The sequence below is a fragment of the Thalassophryne amazonica genome, chromosome 1, assembly GCF_902500255.1.
Source record: "Thalassophryne amazonica chromosome 1, fThaAma1.1, whole genome shotgun sequence".
NCBI classification, from domain to species: Eukaryota; Metazoa; Chordata; class Actinopteri; order Batrachoidiformes; family Batrachoididae; genus Thalassophryne; species Thalassophryne amazonica.
In genome coordinates, this window is record NC_047103.1 from 114,767,254 (window position 1) to 114,789,003 (window position 21,750).

Sequence of the window (21,750 nt, forward strand, 5' to 3'; positions counted from 1 at the left end):
TCCTCAGTAAAGTAATTACAATGGTGATTTGTATTTTTAAGGAACAAAAAAAACTAAAAAACAATCCAGATCAGTAATATTTTCGATATTATGAAATCTATGTTCAGTATCGTCAAAAAACTTTAGATTGAGCTCCTGTGCGGAAGTAAACTGTAAAGAATCAGTTGACGTCATAAAAGAAATATGATTCACAGACCAAGAAATGCAATTGAATAAAGTCTAACTTTGTGATATAAACCCAAACCTGATATAAAATTTGTGAAACTTTGTCCCATAACAAAAGATGAAGAAAAACATGAAAAGGAAAAGTAAGACCACTCAAAACAAACAAGAACCCTGGTGGAACATTTTCCTCCTTAATGAACAGTCACTTAAAATTGTCCAAGTCCAAAACCTCTCTTATCATCATAACTTTCGCTTCCTCTGGCATTCCATTTAATTTAATCCACATTTTACAGTTCCTGGTCCATGTTGCTTTTTTTCTGCTTTGAAGGGCTCTCACTATCAGCATGTTTCTTTGTAAAATGTTCATTTACATACACATCCATTCCTCATAACTTTTTTGTTTGTTGAAGCAAATTGTTCTCAAACTTCCTGTTCACAAACTGGATATTAATGACAGGTTTAGACTTATTATCTTTTCTTGGTAATGAAGTCTGCAGTGTCATTATTGTTAATGTAGATGTCCCTTAAAAAAAAAAAAAAAAAAAATGATTTGATGCTCCAGGAAGTGGATTTCTCCAGGTGTGTCCTCTTCAGCACCGGCAGTACTGCAGCGGTCAATCAATCAATCAATCAATTTTTTTATATAGCGCCAAATCACAACAAACAGTTGCCCCAAGGCGCTTTATATTGTAAGGCAAGGCCATACAATAATTATGTAAAACCCCAACGGTCAAAACGACCCCCTGTGAGCAAGCACTTGGCTACAGTGGGAAGGAAAAACTCCCTTTTAACAGGAAGAAACCTCCAGCAGAACCAGGCTCAGGGAGGGGCAGTCTTCTGCTGGGACTGGTTGGGGCTGAGGGAGAGAACCAGGAAAAAGACATGCTGTGGAGGGGAGCAGAGATCGATCACTAATGATTAAATGCAGAGTGGTGCATACAGAGCAAAAAGAGAAAGAAACAGTGCATCATGGGAACCCCCCAGCAGTCTACGTCTATAGCAGCATAAATAAAGGATGGTTCAGGGTCACCTGATCCAGCCCTAACTATAAGCTTTAGCAAAAAGGAAAGTTTTAAGCCTAATCTTAAAAGTAGAGAGGGTGTCTGTCTCCCTGATCTGAATTGGGAGCTGGTTCCACAGGAGAGGAGCCTGAAAGCTGAAGGCTCTGCCTCCCATTCTACTCTTACAAACCCTAGGAACTACAAGTAAGCCTGCAGTCTGAGAGCGAAGCGCTCTATTGGGGTGATATGGTACTACGAGGTCCCTAAGATAAGATGGGACCTGATTATTCAAAACCTTATAAGTAAGAAGAAGAATTTTAAATTCTATTCTAGAATTAACAGGAAGCCAATGAAGAGAGGCCAATATGGGTGAGATATGCTCTCTCCTTCTAGTCCCCGTCAGTACTCTAGCTGCAGCATTTTGAATTAACTGAAGGCTTTTTAGGGAACTTTTAGGACAACCTGATAATAATGAATTACAATAGTCCAGCCTAGAGGAAATAAATGCATGAATTAGTTTTTCAGCATCACTCTGAGACAAGACCTTTCTGATTTTAGAGATATTGCGTAAATGCAAAAAAGCAGTCCTACATATTTGTTTAATATGCGCTTTGAATGACATATCCTGATCAAAAATGACTCCAAGATTTCTCACAGTATTACTAGAGGTCAGGGTAATGCCATCCAGAGTAAGGATCTGGTTAGACACCATGTTTCTAAGATTTGTGGGGCCAAGTACAATAACTTCAGTTTTATCTGAGTTTAAAAGCAGGAAATTAGAGGTCATCCATGTCTTTATGTCTGTAAGACAATCCTGCAGTTTAGCTATTGGTGTGTGTCCTCTGGCTTCATGGATAGATAAAGCTGGGTATCATCTGCGTAACAATGAAAATTTAAGCAATACCGTCTAATAATACTGCCTAAGGGAAGCATGTATAAAGTGAATAAAATTGGTCCTAGCACAGAACCTTGTGGAACTCCATAATTAACTTTAGTCTGTGAAGAAGATTCCCCATTTACATGAACAAATTGTAATCTATTAGACAAATATGATTCAAACCACCGCAGCGCAGTGCCTTTAATACCTATGGCATGCTCTAATCTCTGTAATAAAATTTTATGGTCAACAGTATCAAAAGCAGCACTGAGGTCTAACAGAACAAGCACAGAGATGAGTCCACTGTCCGAGGCCATAGAAGATCATTTGTAACCTTCACTAATGCTGTTTCTGTACTATGATGAATTCTAAACCTGACTGAAACTCTTCAAATAGACCATTCCTCTGCAGATGATCAGTTAGCTGTTTTACAACTACCCTTTCAAGAATTTTTGAGAGAAAAGGAAGGTTGGAGATTGGCCTATAATTAGCTAAGATAGCTGGGTCAAGTGATGGCTTTTTAAGTAATGGTTTAATTACTGCCACCTTAAAGCCTGTGGTACATAGCCAACTAACAAAGATAGATTGATCATATTTAAGATCGAAGCATTAAATAATGGTAGGGCTTCCTGAGCAGCCTGGTAGGAATGGGGTCTAATAAACATGTTGATGGTTTGGATGAAGTAACTAATGAAAATAACTCAGACAGAACAATCGGAGAGAAAGAGTCTAACCAAATACCGGCATCACTGAAAGCAGCCAAAGATAACGATACATCTTTGGGATGGTTATGAGTAATTTTTTCTCTAATAGTTAAAATTTTGTTAGCAAAGAAAGTCATGAAGTCATTACTAGTTAAAGTTAATGGAATACTCAGCTCAATAGAGCTCTGACTCTTTGTCAGCCTGGCTACAGTGCTGAAAAGAAACCTGGGGTTGTTCTTATTTTCTTCAATTAGTGATGAGTAGAAAGATGTCCTAGCTTTACGGAGGGCTTTTTATAGAGCAACAGACTCTTTTTCCAGGCTAAGTGAAGATCTTCTAAATTAGTGAGACGCCATTTCCTCTCCAACTTACGGGTTATCTGCTTTAAGCTACGAGTTTGTGAGTTATACCACGGAGTCAGACACTTCTGATTTAAAGCTCTCTTTTTCAGAGGAGCTACAGCATCCAAAGTTGTCTTCATGAGGATGTAAAACTATTGACGAGATACTCTATCTCCCTTACAGAGTTTAGGTAGCTACTCTGCACTGTGTGGTATATGGCATTAGAGAACATAAAGAAGGAATCATATCCTTAAACCTAGTTACAGCGCTTTCTGAAGACTTTCTAGTGTAATGAAACTTATTCCCCACTGCTGGGTAGTCCATCAGAGTAAATGTAAATGTTATTAAGAAATGATCAGACAGAAGGGAGTTTTCAGGGAATACTGTTAAGTCTTCTATTTCCATACCATAAGTCAGAACAAGATCTAAGATATGATTAAAGTGGTGGGTGGACTCATTTACTTTTTGAGCAAAGCCAATAGAGTCTAATAATAGATTAAATGCAGTGTTGAGGCTGTCATTCTCAGCATCTGTGTGGATGTTAAAATCGCCCACTATAATTATCTTATCTGAGCTAAGCACTAAGTCAGACAAAAGGTCTGAAAATTCACAGAGAAACTCACAGTAACAACCAGGTGGACGATAGATAATAACAAATAAAACTGTTTTTTGGGACTTCCAATTTGGATGGACAAGACTAAGAGACAAGCTTTCAAATGAATTAAAGCTCTGTCTGGGTTTTGGATTAATTAATAAGCTGGAATGGAAGATTGCTGCTAATCCTCCGCCCCGGCCCGTGCTACGAGCATTCTGACAGTTAGTGTGACTCGGGGGTGTTGACTCATTTAAACTAACATATTCATCCTGCTGTAACCAGGTTTCTGTTAGGCAGAATAAATCAATATGTTGATCAATTATTATATCATTTACCAACAGGAACTTAGAAGAGAGAGACCTAATGTTTAATAGACCACATTTAACTGTTTTAGTCTGTGGTGCAGTTGAAGGTGCTATATTATTTTTTCTTTTTGAATTTTTATGCTTAAATAGATTTTTGCTGGTTATTGGTAGTCTGGGAGCAGGCACCGTCTCTACGGGGATGGGGTAATGAGGGGATGGCAGGGGGAGAGAAGCTGCAGAGAGGTGTGTAAGACTACAACTCTGCTTCCTGGTCCCAACCCTGGATACTCACGGTTTGGAGGATTTAAGAAAATTGGCCAGATTTCTAGAAATGAGAGCTGCTCCATCCAAAGTGGGATGGATGCCGTCTCTCCTAACAAGACCAGGTTTTCCCCAGAAGCTTTGCCAATTATCTATGAAGCCCACCTCATTTTTTGGACACCACTCAGACAGCCAGCAATTCAAGGAGAACTTGCGGCTAAACATGTCACTCCCGGTCCGATTGGGGAGGGGCCCAGATAAAACTACAGAGTCCGACATTGTTTTTGCAAAGTTACACACCGATTTAATGTTAATTTTAGTGACCTCCGATTGGCGTAACCGGGTGTCATTACTGCCGACGTGAATTACAATCTTACCAAATTTACGCTTAGCCTTAGCCAGCAGTTTCAAATTTCCTTCAATGTCGCCTGCTCTGGCCCCCGGAAGACAATTGACTATGGTTGCTGGTGTCGCTAACTTCACATTTCTCAAAACAGAGTCGCCAATAACCAGAGTTTGATCCTCGGTGTGTGTGTCGTCGAGTGGGGAAAAACGGTTAGAGATGTGAACGGGTTGGCGGTGTACACGGGGCTTCTGTTTAGGGCTACGCTTCCTCCTCACAGTCACCCAGTCGGCCTGCTTTCCCGGCTGCTCGGGATCTGCCAGGGGGTAACTAACGGCAGCTAAGCTACCTTGGTCCGCACCGACTACAGGGGCCTGGCTAGCTGTAGAATTTTCCACGGTGCGGAGCCGAGTCTCCAATTCGCCCAGCCTGGCCTCCAAAGCTACGAATAAGCTACACTTATTACAAGTACCATTACTGCTAAAGGAGGCCGAGGAATAACTAAACATTTCACACCCAGAGCAGAAAAGTGCGGGAGAGACAGGAGAAGCCGCCATGCTAAATCGGCTAAGAGCTAGTAGCTACGCTAAGCTAGCGGATTCCTAAAAACACGCAAAGTGAATAATGTGTAAATAATTTAGAGGTGATTCAGCAGAAGGAGTGCTTTAGTTAAGGCACGTAAAGATTACACTGGGAAACAAATCGTAATCTAGATAACTAGATCAATCTAACTGCGCAGATTAAACAGCTAACAGATACAGCAAAACACCGCTGTGCTCCGGAACAGGAAGTGATACAATACCGCAGTGAGAGCTAACCACCAGTAGAGGCAAGCAAGAGAGGGATATCGCATATGACTGAAGTTTTGTATTTAATCCCGTTAAAATCATATCCTTCATCGTAATATATTGCTCCAATTTATCCACTCAGTTTTCCAATATTCTAATTTTGTCTTTCTCCTGCATAATTCTCCTGAGGTATCAAACCTCCAAGCAATTCAGATTGTTGTTTCACTACTCCACTGAGTTCCTCCGGCATGAAGTTCAAAGGTGACGATTTTTGTGACGAAGTTTACTGAGTCGGGCCGAATGCTTTGTGCTGGAACTTCCACACTCCGACTGTCCCCAAATGTGATCAAATCCTGCAATATCACGCAGGGGTTCAAATGAGACTGGGCTGCCCTATTTACATGGATTTGCATATTTAAGTAGGGGCATGACCAGGGCAGGGTTTGGTGCGTGTGCCTGTGTGCTCAATTCCACGTTCAGTGGGATGTACAAACGGAACATACTTGGATTCATGTGTATGCACACTTTGATACATCTGGATATGTTTGTGCTTACGCCATTTTTTTGGGATTTGGCATATGCCATGTTTCAGTTGGAAATCCATGCAAGTCTTTGTACATGAGGCCCCTGAAATGCATGTCTCTGGACATGGGAGGAAACCAGAGAACCCACAGTGAACTCATGGTAACATGGGGAGAACATGCAAACTCCATACAGAAATGATAAGGTGGGAAGTGATCCCAAGGCCTTCTTTCTGTGAGGCAACAGTGCTAATCACTGAAGCCCCCATCACACATAGCAAGAATGTGCAGGAACCAAGCCGAGAAGGCAAATATGGTCATAATCCGGACGCAGTCGGGAGGGAAAGAGGACTGGCCAGCTGTGTCAGAACAGAGCCAGACTGCCTCGTGCACACCTGCAGGACGCAGCCCAAACATATTTCAGACAACAGTCAGATGACACAGACTGCTGTCAGATGGCACCAACGCTGGAGCTGTCACTCACCCACTCACTCACCCACGTAATCAAATCTTCGCTCGTCCTCACATTCCCAGTGCTCACTGACCTCTCATCAGGAGGAGCGTGTGCTGGAGTGTGTGTCTCTCACATGACAGAGTACGCGCATGTATGTACGTAGAACAAGTAATCCAAACAGCATGCGAGTGTGTGGCCAGATGAAATGTACACTCAGCTGCGTGCGTGTACGTAATCACTGTATGAGCCGTGCCGCACGCGCGTGTGCCTGTGTGCATAAAACAGGTGATCAAAGCAGCATGCGAGTGTGTGGCCGAAATGTTCCCTCAGCTGCATGTATGTGTGTTCATAATGGCTGTACAAGCCATTCTGCGTGCACACGTGAGGTGCACACGTGTGCGCATGAGCATAGGAGGGCACAAAAAGGCTGACAGTCAGTGATCACCTGCTTGTGAACAGTCCGGTGAAAAATCCCTTGAGGTGTTTGATTAGTATATACTTGCATTGCTCGATTTTATTTGTCCAGCTGGACTCCAAAACTGCTGCTGAACTGTGCTGGCAGTGCACCAACTTCCCACATGTGTGCAACATTCTTCAGATACAGCCAGCGACCTTTGTTATTCTCTTTTTTAAATCTCTTTTTTTTGTGGCCATTTCACTTGATATGCATCTTAACACAACTGTACTTGGATTATCGGTGTGGGACAGCACTTCACATGGGATTTATTTACGCCAGAGGTGGACTATGCATTTGCTTCACCAGGGGTTTGCACGGCACTGTGGAACGTGGGGTACTGGAGGTGAGTTGCATGTGTATTTATGTTGTCATGTGCTGGGCAAACATTTCCACATCATACCTACTACTTAGGAGATGAACATGTAATAATACATGCATTATAGTGGTGAGATCCTGTTCAGCTGTGTTGCGGGGTGCCACACCGAGTCTCTGACATGTGCAGAGTGTCTCATACATGTTATTACATATCAACATTTCCTTTGCCCTGCCTGGCCAGGGTCCAGTGGAGGTGGACATCTGTGGCACAACATGCTGGCAGGCTTTGCTGTGCCCAGTCAATCTCAGAGCTCAATCAACCACTATCAGATCCTTTTAGATGCTGTTTTGATGCCGTCGGAATATGTAGACTGTGATCCTATGAAGCAAAAACTGCACATAGACTACTGTCAGATGTGCCTTGCATTTTGATGGCGCCAAGGGTATTTTGAACATGTGCAACACACTCGGGACAGCTGAGCGAATGGAACCAAATATGTAGATATTCACAGGCTGCCGTCCGTTGGTCTTCAGTCTGCACCTCAGTGCTTCCTGATTGTGGTTGGATGTGTCAGGCACCAAGCCACCCACAGATATACTTATCTGTGAGAAAAAAAAAAAAAAATGACCTTTGTCACTCAGTAGCATTCCACACTCTCAATGTAATAAAACAAGGACTTATTTTTTCTCTCTGTCACAGTGGAGCTCTGCAATAGCTCACAGATGGGACCAAGTGGTTGCGCAGCTCATCCTCCTCTTTTGTTCCAGTACATGGAGCAGATAGGTGTGCGCACTATAATGCACATTGTGTTATTTTGCAGTTCTTCTGCAATACACTTCTGTGTTACATTGTGTTACATTTATGGTTGAGTAGAATTGCATTGTGCCATTGTGTAGTGTATGGCCAGCTTCCCTGTAATGAAAGTTCTGTCAGTCACTGCCTTGTAGGAAGCACAGTAAAAAAGCACTGAAAGAAAAGAGTTGTCTTAAAATGTCTGTGAAGCAGCCGATCCCCCAGTGATCTTCCATCAAGTGAGCTGAGAAGAGCAGTCTCTGAAGCTGATCAAGACTTTATTTACACTGCCCTCCAAAAGTATTGGAACACTTAGTATTTCACACATTTTAATTTGTTTATGTCATTTCAGATACAAAAAAATAAATAAATAAAATAAAAAAAATAAAATAAAAAAATACAAAAAATAAAACATTCTAAAAAAACTCAAACATGAACATTACCAAGTCACTGAATATGTCTTGGACTTTACTGTATGGTTAACCTGTCACTCAGTTTTTGAGAACTATTTACTCCACACAGATTTACCATAGTACCATACCATTTACCAAGTGTCATATTGCTTGCTAGGGTTGATCCCAGATAAAGCATTTTTGAGCATGATACGAGTAAAATTCATCAATATCCATGCTCGTGCTGAAGGAAAATCCTCATTGGGTAAATGACTGTCTTCACGCTCTGTGATTGGCCAGTCACACACAGCACCTGCCCCTCCTTACACAGACACATCTCTTTAGGCTTCCAGTGTCTCTGGCTTCGACATGCGTGTGCACGCACGTTTTCAAGACAACAGAGTTGCTGGTGAGTGTAGAGTCGGACAGCACAGACTCACTGCATATATGATCACACACTGGTGCTTCGTTTGGATTTTGTTTAAAAGTGCCAAGGTCGCTGTTCGCTTCGTTTTTCTTTTGTTAGTTTTGGTTTCATTTCGGTCTTTTATGCGCTCTGTACTCGCAGAGCAGGAGAAGTTCAGGCTCAGTTGTTCACTTTTTCTCAACAATATGTGACTTTGAGACTTTTTTCCTTTGTTCAGCAAACAGGGTGCATTTGACAAGACAGCTGAAAACAGCTCATGTTGTGTCAGTCGCTGCCTCCACTTTCGGTCTGTTTTTGTTTTTTCTTTGTTTTTTTTACCTTATGTTTGCTCTTAGTTTGGCTGGTTGGTCAGTTGGAAAACTTTGCTCGTACTGAAGGTGGTGCTTTTGAGAAGAATACAGTGAACAAGGCTGACATTATTTCCCTGTTTGCCATCACTGGATGTTTGCATGAATCACCAAGTTCACACAGATCATTAAAAAATAGCCTTATAGACCACTTACACACATACACACATATAGCTGAACACACAAAGTAGCCGTTATTAATATTTTCACTGTATATGGCTGCATGCAGTATCTGACACTTTCTCACCGCAGTTCATAAAAAAATTCTGGTTAAACCATGCCCACTTCTGGTTTAGGCCCGCCCACTCCAAGTACAGATACGGATACAGCTAATTTAGATGGTTGAACAGATACACTTACAGGTACAGGTAGTGGTGTACTCGCTCATCCCTACTGCTTGAATTTCTTCAAAATTGATGTAAAGACATATTCAGTGACTTGGAAATGCTAATGTATCCATCCCCTGACTTGACTGAAGAAAACTGGCAATAAAACTGATTATTTACAGGTATTTTACCAAATTGTTCTATTATTTAAGCCCCCGTCACACATAGCAAGAATGTGCAGGAACGAGCCCGACACGGCAAAAATCCAGACGCAGTCGGGAGGGAAAGAGGCATTTAGACTGTGGGTGGATCCCATCCAGACTACCTCATCCACACCTGCATGATTGCATCCAAAGTGTATTTAGACAACAGTTTAGATGATACAGACTGCTGTCAGACGGCCATAAAAGGTGCTGAACTGCCTGATGTCCAAACATCTGGATGGCAAACACGAGACGGAGTGGGAGGCAGTGCTGTGTTCTTCCTTTGCACAGGACCTGACAGTACTGGACATCGCAGTACAACCAACGTATGGACCAGACTCATGCCATATGTGTCAAAGCCAGCATCGATCCAGTCACTCATTCACTCATGCAATCACATCTGCACTCATCCTCCCCTTCCCAGTGCTACTGACCTTACGTGCGTGTGCGTGCTAGAACAGATGCTGGAATGATCACTCAGCTGTGTGGCTATGTGTGTTCATAATGACTGAATGAGCCACTCAGTGTGTGCGCACGTGTGCAGGGTGCACGAGTGCATGTGTGCGCGGGGCACGTGTACTGCTGCCAGCCACTGGACACCTTTGCTGAAAGTTTGCTAAGCTTTCACACCATGCATCAGATGCAGCCTTTCCAGCAATCTTTCATTTCTTTTTTCTTTTTTGCTCACTTAAGCAGCACAACACAACTCTGCACACCATTATGTTGGTTGGATTATCATATGGGATTTATTTTTGGCATGGTTGTTTGGAGCACACAGCAGCCGGGTGAGAGGCTTTTCACCACAGGCTGTGGTTTCTGGATCCTGTGCACCCTGCACTGTGAAATGATCCTGGTTTCATGCTGGAGGTGAGTTTCATGTTACATAATGTTGTCATGGCCTGGTGATACAGTTCCACTGCATACCTCCTAGAGAGTTTAGATGGTGATTAAGTAATAATGTGTATATTACAGCGGTGACATGTGTTCAGCTCTGACGTGTGCAAGGACACATTACTGCACATGAGACCACGGAGAGCACACTATATTTTCGGTTTGATTGTTCACACCCACTACACATGTTGTATGTGTGCCACATATGAGATATCAACATTTCCTTTGCTCTCCCTGGCCGGGGTCCAGTGGTCATGGACATACATGGCCAGCAGGCTTTGCCTCGACCGATTCATCTCAGAGCTCAATCAACCGCGGTCAGATCGATTCAAATGCTGTTATGATGCTGTTGGAATATGTAGAGTGAAATCAGATGATGCAGAAACTGTACATAAACCACCGTCAGATATGCGTCCCATCTTGATGGCGCCAAGAATGTTTTGAACATGTGCAACACACTCGAGACAGCTGAGCGAAGGGGGCCAAATATGTAGACTGCTCAGAGACTGCCGTCCATTGGTCTTCAGACCGCATTTCAGTACTTCCTGATTGTGGCCGGATGTGTCATTCTGACACCATTCGGCCACAGTTGGCGTATATGTGATGGGGGTATTATGCATACCATCATCTTGGCTTTTATATTTGTAATTAATTTATATCAATTTGTAGAGATTTGCTTTCAGTTTGAGTTGAAGGAAGACAGTTTTAGAAATGTTTATTTTTGTATTTTTTTTGTATTTAAAATGGAATAAACAAAATAAAATACCAAGTGTTTCAATACTTTTGGAGAGCACTGCATTCATCTTTGAGTGTATTTTCAGTGTGACTGGACTGCAAACAGCCTGATACCAGTCTCATGGTGCATGTGATCCAAACCTAAACACCGTGCAAATCCTCATATCAAATCCACCACTGCTGCAGCACAGAAGATTTGATTTTTTATTAACCTACGTTTGATTTCTGACTCATATGTTAATCATTAAAACACTAATTTACAACAGAGCTTTTTTCTTGTCTCAAGGCTTGGGGTCACTTTAAATTATCACTTTAATTTTAATTATGTAGTACTACAATTTTTTACAATTATGGTAAGCATAGAGACAGGAAAACCACACATATGCAGAACTGATTATGTATCATGTTTGGTGAATGCTTATCAGGGGAATCTGAAAAGTCCAGTCTGGCACTCAAAAAGTCAGTTACAAATGTAACTATAGATCCCTGAAATTGATGGCTGCTCATTATCACCCTAGTCTAACTAGTGTGGTAGACTTCATCATTTGAAGCACCACTATAAAGCACTTAGAGCATACATGCATTAGAAAGGGAGACTATTTACCTCCCCAAAGTCCCAAAAGAATGTATTATTTTACTTGTGTGCTTCTGGAATATACAACCACCTGTACATTGCAATAAATACATCATGCTGGGTTTAATGGGAAACACTTTTTAATCCCGTGGTCTTCTCCAACTACCAGGGTCCTTAACACTCAGGCACCTGCATGCTGGATCATGCCATGTGTCCAAAAGGTGGTAGCTGAAGCTCCCTCACAGTGTAAGAGATATTCCTTATCCTAGTCTCTCTTAGTAACCACTCATTTGATACAAAGTCATTCCAGTGGTCCCCACGGATCCTTTGAAGACACCTACCAAAGACTTCCATTTGTCACCTTTGGTCACTGGTTAGTGTCCAAATTTCACAACCATACAGCAAGATAGGCAGCATCAGGGTCATAAAGACTTGGACCTTCCTTTGCCTGCAAAGCTATTGTCATCGCTAAACCCCTCTGTCCAGCAACATCATGATGCCTCTTTTAGAATGTGTTGCATTTAAGGCCTGCAGCACATTCTAAAAGAGGTGTGATGCTAAAGCATTTACCATGTTGCAGTGTTGTCATTCCTTCTCACAAAACTTAAAATATGTTTGGCAATCCCGTTTGACAATCACACTTCACCGGTTTATGTTGCAGTTAATGTTTGTCTGTTGACATTCACTGACTACGTTTACATGCAGCCAATAACCCTTTCATAACCGGAATATTAGCAATAACCCGGTTGCGCACGGCTGTGTAAACACCCGCAAAAACCAGAATATGCTCATATTCCGTTTTTTAAAAAACCCGAATAAGACCCCTGGGTTACTCCTTTTCTATCCCCAATATCAGGTCATATAAACACGCATCAGGATATCTCCATAGAAAGGAACATTATTTTGTGTTCTGCGCATGTCCTATCCGCAAGGAATCTTGGTCTTTTGAGTACGGCAACTACTTGAATGTGGTGCGCACAACCCACCGGACACCACAGAAGCAGATGTAAACAGCGCATTGTGTTCTGTGTCCTTATCAGGCGGGCCGGTCGTGGCACCAGTCGGCATCACTGCGATTGCTCTCACTGCCTCCGATGCGCTTACTGAGTCTGTGGGCTCTGTAAATGCCGCAGTGGGACACTCACACCACCCCCCTCTCTGCTGTGCGGACCTGCGCCAACTCTGGCAACAGGTCCAGAGACTACACTCACTGTTTTGATGCGGAGCACTCCTCCAGCCTGCAAGGATAGATTTCACAAAAATCCACAGCGCTGCAGGGTCTCTGTATACTGCAGCCACAGAGCTCCATGGCCATGACTTGGATTCTTTGCGGGTCCCGCATCCATACCCCCGGAGGCAGTGAGCGAAGGGAGAGCATGCACATTGTGTTCTACATGTGTCTGTTTATAATCTTCTCGCCCAGAAGGAAAAATTGAGTGTTTACACAGGAGAGAAAAGTGAGAAAATGTTAACACCTGTTTGAGAAAAGTGTATAAAGTTTGTAGTGAGGGTTTTACAGCCTTAAAACATCTATAATAATTATAAAAACTAACGCTGACTACTTCGTGGATTTTGCCTATTGCGGGTTATTTTTACAACGTAACTCCCGCGATAAACGAGGGACCACTGTACTTCATTAGTATCGTGAAAGACATGAATATAATGTCTTTTATTGACAGTAGAAAGTACCGAGATAGCGACATTTACAAGAAGGTGGCCGAAAAGTTACGCAAAGCAGGATTTGCACGAACACCAGACTAAATCAAGTACCGGTGGAAGACGTGCGTCGCTGTTTAGATAGGGATATTCCAAATGATACCAATGACCATGTATACAGGAGTAACTCTCTCTGCTTAAGCATGTAAATGGATTATTCCTAATGATTCAGAAACCGGAATATAGACCTTATCCCAAATATTAACGGCATGCAAACGTAGCCACTCTTGTTTAGTTGTGGGCTCTGTTTGCACTTGCCTGTTGTCTGTGTGTTTGTAGATGTGTCCTTATCACATGTGTTCCCTCACAATTGTTTCCCATTGTAATCACACCACCTGTCACTCATCTCCTGGTCTAGTCTGTATGTAAGATGTTCATGCTGTTTAGGGATTGTTGGGATATTTCTTCACCACACCCTGTACTCTTGTTGTTACCTGGCATGTGTATCACCTTGCTGTCACTGTGGTCCCTCAAGATCCTCCTGCCTCAGACATATTGCCTCCCATCAACTGACTGGATGGAGTCGTCCCTCGACTGCACTGCATTATCTGGTAAAATAAAGTCCTTTTGTTCTTTCACGTTGCTGTGTGGCCCTGTTGTCTGCATCTTTGGGTTAATTTCTATGAGTCATAATACTATCAACAAATTGTTTAATAATACAGTACATGGATTGTTGGTTTGCTGCTAAATCTACTCTGTGCTGAATTTCCACATAGCACGATAACTTGAAATTTCTCACAAAACTCTGCTCCTCATAAGATGACCTAATTATTAATGCCATCCAATTATTTTCTTTTTTCTTTTTTCCCGATTCATGTAATGATCAAATATTTATCTGGTGTCCATTGTTTTGGCTTTAGGAGACTGTACAGATGCTGCATTTAATTAATTATGTCCACCAAGGACGTAATAAAGTCATTGGCATTTGTTTATTTATTTATCTGTCTGTCTGTTAGCAAGATTACATCAAAACTACTGCACGTATTTTGATGAAATTTTCACCAATATTAGGCCAAGGAAGGCTCCATTAAATTTTGGAGGTGATCCGGATTCTGGATCAAGTTGACCTTTATATAGACTTTGAAGGATTACTCTTAGCAGGATTATATTAAAACTATTTCATGGATTCTCACCAAATTTGCACCATAGATACACATTCGGCCATGGAAGACGCCATTAAATTTTGGAGGTGATCCGCAACCTGGATCAAGTTTCACTCTAAGGCCCTTTCACAACTTGACAATTTAGCCAACATATGCCAACTGCATTAAAAATGCTGTCATACGTCTATAAGTTATGGGTACTTTTTTTATAAGTTTTGATGTTTTTGTTTTGATGCAGAGCGCTCCAGCAGCCCGCAAAGATAGACTTCTTGTGGAAAAATCCGCAGCACTGCATGGTCTCGGTAACCACAGCAGCAGAGCTCCGTGGCCACTGAGAGAGGTTTGTATCTTTTTAATGACTTGGATTCTTTGTAGGTCCTGCATCCGTCCCTCAACGGTAACACAGGAGGCAGTGAGGGAAGGGAGAGCACGCGCATTGTGTCTGCATGTGCCTGTTATAATCTTCTTACCCAGAAGAAAAAAGAGTGCCAACAACTACCCATAACTGTGTTCTTCACTTGGAAAAAGACACCTGCACCAAGGTGTCACTCAGTGGAAAAAGACGCTACAGCGGAGCGGCGCCAGGACGAAGAGGCACGGTCAGAGGAACTGTGAAATGCTGGTGAGTCACTATTAATAATTTCTTATGTATCCAACCTCGTAGGTTGATCGTTAAAATTAAATTTGTTAATTCTAAAAGCCATCATAATTATGTATAGGAAAATGTTCTATTTTTATTTCTCAAACAAATGTTTGGGCCTGAAAACAGGTTTTGGTCTTTGGTTTCATTCTATAATACTGGACTTATTTTTCTACTAAGGTTTGAACTTTGAGAGTGTTTACACAGGAGAGAAAAGTGAGAAAATGTTAATGCCTGTTTGAGATGCTGTTTTACAGCCTTAAAACATCTAAAATAATTGTAAAAAATAACGCTGACTACTTCGCAGATTTCGCCTATTGCGGGTTATTTTTAGAATGTAACTCTTGCGATAAATGAGGGACCACTGTATAAAGTGAAATCTTGATCTAGAATTCTGATTTGGATCACCTGCAAAATTTAATGGCGTATTCCATGGCCTAATATGTATCTGTGGTGAAAATTTGGTGAGAATCCGTGAAGTAGTTTTGACATAATCCTTCAAAGCCTATATAAAGTGAAACTTGATCCAGAATCCGGATCTGGATCCAGGTGACAATGAGTTGCTGGCCAGTGGACCGCTAACACACCCACTGTGTCCACTGTGCTATGAGCAAAGCGATCATGAATGAGCTCACTTCTTTCCCCTTATCGTATGTACGTTTTTATTTATTTTCCACTCTTTCTGTCTGTCATGTGAACTACAATTTACATGGTGGAAGTGACATTATCCTGGCCAGCTGACTGATACCAAAATTCACACCATGCCATGCACACCGAGACATAGCTGGCTGGTTCTCTTGTTATTTTGTCTGTACGTAATTATCAGAATGTCATGAGGGCATGAGAGCCCACCCACACATGTGCATTGCATGGACTGTGGACAGCTGATGTTTTTCATAGCATGATATGTGTTCTCCAGCCGTGAGTTGCGAGTCCACAGCTGTCAGCTGTTCCAGCATGAACATGACAGCCATCCAGATGCCCACTGTGCTGGACAGCGTTTGCAGTCCGGCCACCTCAGCCACACCTGACAATGTTGGATCATGGTGTGGCAGGGGCGACACACTTACATGCCATTTGTGTTGCAGGGGGTACACTGCACACTCGCATGCCATTTGTAGTGGGGGAGGGGAGCAGCACACTCATACACCATATGTGTTGCTTGGGAACACATTCATAGGGCACTTAGAAAATGTGGGGCCATTCGGACAGCCAGCTCAAAAGTGGTTGCCTGCTCTCTATTTTTGTGCTGGCAGTGCGACTGGCCCCACCTTTTCTAAGTGCCCTGTGAGTGGTGTTGGATGTTCATGGGTGGCACCTGGATTCTGGCCAACTCCGGACGAGAGTTTGTCGAATGGCTATTCAACACACACCAGCGGCCAAATGACATTCGCCGACATATTCAGCCATGGTTCAACATGGCTGATGATTTCATGCAGCTCCTTGGCCACGGCACGATATGTCCGACCTGCATATGGCATGACGTGCGAATGCTGTGAACATGATCAGATGGCAGTGAGACCTCATCTTGCCTGCCCTTCGAATGGGTTTCCTGCACGAGTGGCATGAAAATGAAGAGTGCATGTGTTGTGTCTGAATGGATGTGGCGACTGTTGTAAGAAGCATTCAAGGGTGGCTTTGATTTTCCATGACTGCCATTCGAATCCTCCTTCGTGTGTCATTCTACCTAACTCTTGTTATGTGTGAAAGGGCCCTAAAGCAGAGCTCTCAAACTGATTCCAGAAAGGGCCAAGAGGGTGCAGGTTTTCTTTGCAACCACCCAGTCTACCGGATGATTTGACTGATTAACTAATTCACTGTCCTCAAACTGATGTTAATCAGTGAAATCACCTGGTGGAGTGAGTGGTTACAAAAAAAAACACCCCAGCAGAAGGGGCCTGGCTGCAAGGCTGCTACAAAAACGTTCAACATACAGCAAGGCAATTTTGACATAGTTTGATTTATAAACCAAACTAATTCTGGACAGTTTTTACAAAGTGAAAAATATCGCACATGCATTTTAGTTTTAAAGTAATGCACTATTTCTGAAGGTTTGAGCATCAACACACACACACACACACACACACATATATGCCAAAAGGCATTATGGGAAAATGAGCCTCTGCTCATCACTAGTTGGCTGGTTTATTTATTTGTAATTCGGAAAATTCAGATGGCTTTCAGGGACGATTTTATGGGGATTACACAGATTAAGGAGTGCTCCAGACGGTTTAAAGACCGCCCACAGCTGCTGAAAGCATGCCGCGCTCCAAGCGCCGATCGACAGGCTGAATAAACCAGATCATTTCCAACGTGAAGGCTTTGTTGATCCGGGACATCGTCTGACTTACACAAAAAGGAAGGAGATGTGGACATCAGCGGAATTCCTCCGCACGTCTGTCTCAATCTGCCAAAAAAGTGCTGATGTCCACGTCTTCTGCAATTCCTGTGCTAGTCAGACGACGTCCCAGATAAAACACAGCGTCCAGTTTGGAAATGAACGGCACATTCCACTGTTACAGGAGTTTTTGTCATGGAAAGAGGAGCGGAGGAATTCCGTGCGTCGCGGCGGTGCCGCATGGCGCAAAGCAACGCCGTGATGAAGCCTCACAGGACATGTTCTGGCATGTCCAGGCTCATCCACAATTTCTCGGATAGTCACATGACTGAAAAACCACCGAAAGCCATCTCAAAGCCGTCCTGTGAGACCAACACAGAGGTGGTTTTGTGCCGCGCCATGAACGGCTCCGTGGCACATCCCTCCACTTCTCTTTCCATGAAAAAAACTCCTGTAACAGTGGAATGTGCCGAAAAAGTACTGATGTCCACGTCTCCTGCCATTTTTGTGTAAGTCAGACAACGTCCCGGATCAACAAAGCCTTCACGCTGGAAATGATGTGGTTGATTCGGCCTGTCGATCGGCGCTCGGAGCGCAGCGCGCTCTCAGCAGCTGTGGGCGGTCTTTAAACCAGCTGGAGCACTCCTTAATCTGTGTAATCCCCATAAAATCGTCCCTGAAAGCCATCTGAATTTTCCGAATGGTGTCCACCTGGAGGTCTCTCACAGTTTCTGGAAAGAATTGATGCAGCAAAGCTCCAAATTGTTCAGACATTTATTCGCAATAAAAATCAGACGAGAGAGGTGGACCACTGCTCACACAAAGCCTGCTCACAGGCGAATGACGCAACCGACAGGCATGAAAAAACTCACGCATGCGCACGAAGGTTTAAGCTTGGCTGATGCAATCACATGTGATTCAAATCCATATGGTTTTTGAAAAAAATAAAAAGGTCCGATACTTTTCTAACAGACCTCGTATATATATATATAATTCAAAGACATTATTCATGTTGTATTTAAATTTTTGCTTAAATAAATTCATTATATCATTTTTTTTGTCTTTTATAAACTATTATGGCTGTATGTGATATTTGATGGCGTTGCAGTTGAATGTCAACACCCAGAACAATGTTTAAATTTGTGTTGCTATTTAAAAAAAAAAAGAATATTTCCTAAAGGGAACATATGATGACCTTCCTAAAATAATGGCCTAAGACATGTTTTCCAACACATGACTTAGGCCATTATTTTAGGAAGGTGACAATATTAACTTTGAATAGACATTTAAAAAGCAGTTATGGTGAAAATACGTCCAACTGGTTTAAAAGTAAGTATATTCAATGTGAATAAACATTTGCGTATATATATATATATATATATATATATATATATATATATATATATATATATATATATATATATATATATATATATACACACAGAATAACTACATCCACTATTGAAACGATGGTGAAAAATGGTTTAAATTGGGTGGATGATTTGTGGCGGGTGGATGACTTGTGTTGATTGTGTTGTGTTGCAGGTTCAAATGATGTCAGAGCTATTCCTTACATCATTCATATATTTTTGGTTTGTGACGGGGGCAGGTTGACTACACTTTATTCTAAAGTGTGGGCAAATCTGGAACTATTAAAACGACATTGTGATTATTTGCAGCCACCTCCAGTCTATCTGACAGGGAGCACACTCAGTCCAACTCAGACCGCTGGCATTTGGGGACAGGGTGACTTCCACTAGGTGTCCTGTGCAATCGAGCTTTTTAAAAAAAATATATGAGAGAATCATTTTGAAACAGAAACAGATGATTTTGTGATGTTATGGATGTTCACAGTAATGAAGCCTCAGAACAATACCCTTTTACCCTATGAGCATCATTGTCATTATGAATCCTGTTATCAGTGCCTTTAGGTATTCAACTTGCTGTCTTCATCAACAGAGGAAAAAATGTCACAACTCACTCACTCATCCTCAACCGCTTACTCCAATTAAAGTTCACGAGAGGGCTGGAACCTATCCCAGCAGTCACAGGGCTTGAGGCAGGGTAAACCCTGGACAGGATGCCAGTCTGTCGCAGGGCCACATATAGACAAACAAACACATTCACACCAGTACGCACACCTACAGACAATTTAAAGTTTCCAATCCACCTAACTTGCATGTCTTTGGATGTGGAAGGAAGCCGGAGCACCCAGAGAGAACCCACGCATACACAGTGAGAACATACAAACTCCACACAGAAAGGCCACCGGTGGGAAATGAACTCATGACGTTCTTGCTGTGAGGCAACAGTGCTAACCACTAAGCCCCTGTGCTGCCAGAACTGTTTCTATAAAAGAGCAGTGCTGAAACAAATTATATAATTATACAGCTTTAAAACACTGGCCACATTCATCAGTTAAGGAGTACTAAGGATTATGAATTGGTGAAAACATTAATGCTGACTGACAACTGTGGGTATGCAACGGATGAAATTGTTGGAAAAGTTAAAGAAAGAATTCAAGCACTCACCCTGTTTTAGCAAAGTTGGTCCAGTAGGTCATGACAACAGCACTGAGCATAACATCATTTTTGGAGAAGTTACAGTTGAAGAGGTCCGTGGGACCAATCATGGGGATGCCAAAGACATAAGGTACTTCATCGCCATGGGCTGAGTCAGCCCAGCTAGGTTTCATGTCACTCTGACAGTGGTGGTAGAAAGCGTAGAAGTATGTGGGTGAACCATACTGGGCATGGAGGTCAGCAGTGGCCACTGCTGGTGCCACCCACTGGTGGTCAGTGAACAGAGCTACCAATGTCTTACGCCTGGTTTCTGGATTTTCCTTGTCAGCCCAGTCTGTGTACATGAATTTGATGGTCTCACGCAGAGTGTCCTTGCCTTCTGGGTAGCCATACAGGTGGTCCACAAAGTCAGACACAGCAAAGTCAAAATCATTGGCAGACACGCCATCCTCACTGTCCACAATTCCATCCACAAACTTGAACCCCTCACCCTGATTGACTCCTAGCATGATGTCATAATTGAGAAACTCGCCTTGTTCCATTAGTATCTGAGGATCATCTGGGATGACATCGCCGTCGATGACAGGGCCGAAGGCAATGTGATATTTTGCAGGTGAGATAGACTGCTCGATCAGCTCCTTGTAGTTCTTATTCTGGAGGCACTCCACCAGGTCAATGGTGTCGAGCATGTTACATCCCACCTTCTCAGCCAGAGCCCGTGTGTACTTGGCAGGCTGGTAGTTGACCGCCCAGCTGGACAGTGCCGTACCACTCTGGATGATGGCTTTCTGGAAAAGATCTGAAATTAGAGATGAAAATAATGAAACACATGCAAACAGTAAAGAAATGTATGTTACTGTAGGTGAAAACGTTTTTGCTCTGATCCCAATCCAATTCATTTAATATTTAGTTTCTGACACCGCAACACATTCTCATTTTGAACTTCTCACATTTTCACACGTGGTCAGTACCCCTTTCTGTAACTGTGCAATTAGTTGAGTACCCCATTATGTCATTTAGTGATGGGTGGGGAGGTGACTTTTTGACAGCTGCATCATTTCTCTCTGACAGTGCATGGAACTTTCCTCTTCACTTCTGTGTTACTAGAGAACATTCATCTATGTTTTGTCAATGGTTATGGTCATGGTTAAGCTTATGGTTAGAGTTTCCCTACACATTCCACATTGACGCAATGGGGCTACCCGACTAGTCACATATTGATGTTCGATCACAATGAACCATTTGCTTCAAGATGTGATGACTTGGGTGTGACACTGCACTGGATACCAAGTCACAATCTAATACTGGTATTTTCCAAAAAATTATACTTGCAGCACAGGGCACAATGGCTTGGTTGAAACAAATTGTCATAACTAATTCACATTTTAAAAATATCAGCTTTAAATACAGTTTAACAATTGATAATCTCTTTCCATTCCATGTTTTATGACCACAAATATATTCGGGATGTTTGGTTTCTGAATCATTACATGATCGATGTGAATTTATATCATCAGATGTAAAACCTTGATCGTTTTTTAAGACCAGTTAGCTGATTAGCCGCTATCGCTTAGCGGCTAATGGCAACCCTTTCTGAACTCACGTTAGGAATTAAT

At 42.4% G+C, this 21,750-nt stretch overlaps 1 protein-coding gene across 2 annotated transcripts in view; it reads right to left on the bottom strand.

The window, feature by feature from the left end:
- Nucleotides 1-21,750, bottom strand: part of nlgn4xa (neuroligin 4 X-linked a) — a 641,760-nt gene that overhangs the window by 34,742 nt on the left and 585,268 nt on the right. For both annotated transcript variants that reach the window (XM_034173560.1, XM_034173555.1), the window contains one exon: nt 20,144-20,933. In XM_034173560.1, the coding sequence (XP_034029451.1) occupies nt 20,144-20,933 (790 nt within the window). The remainder of the gene's footprint in view (nt 1-20,143; nt 20,934-21,750) is intronic.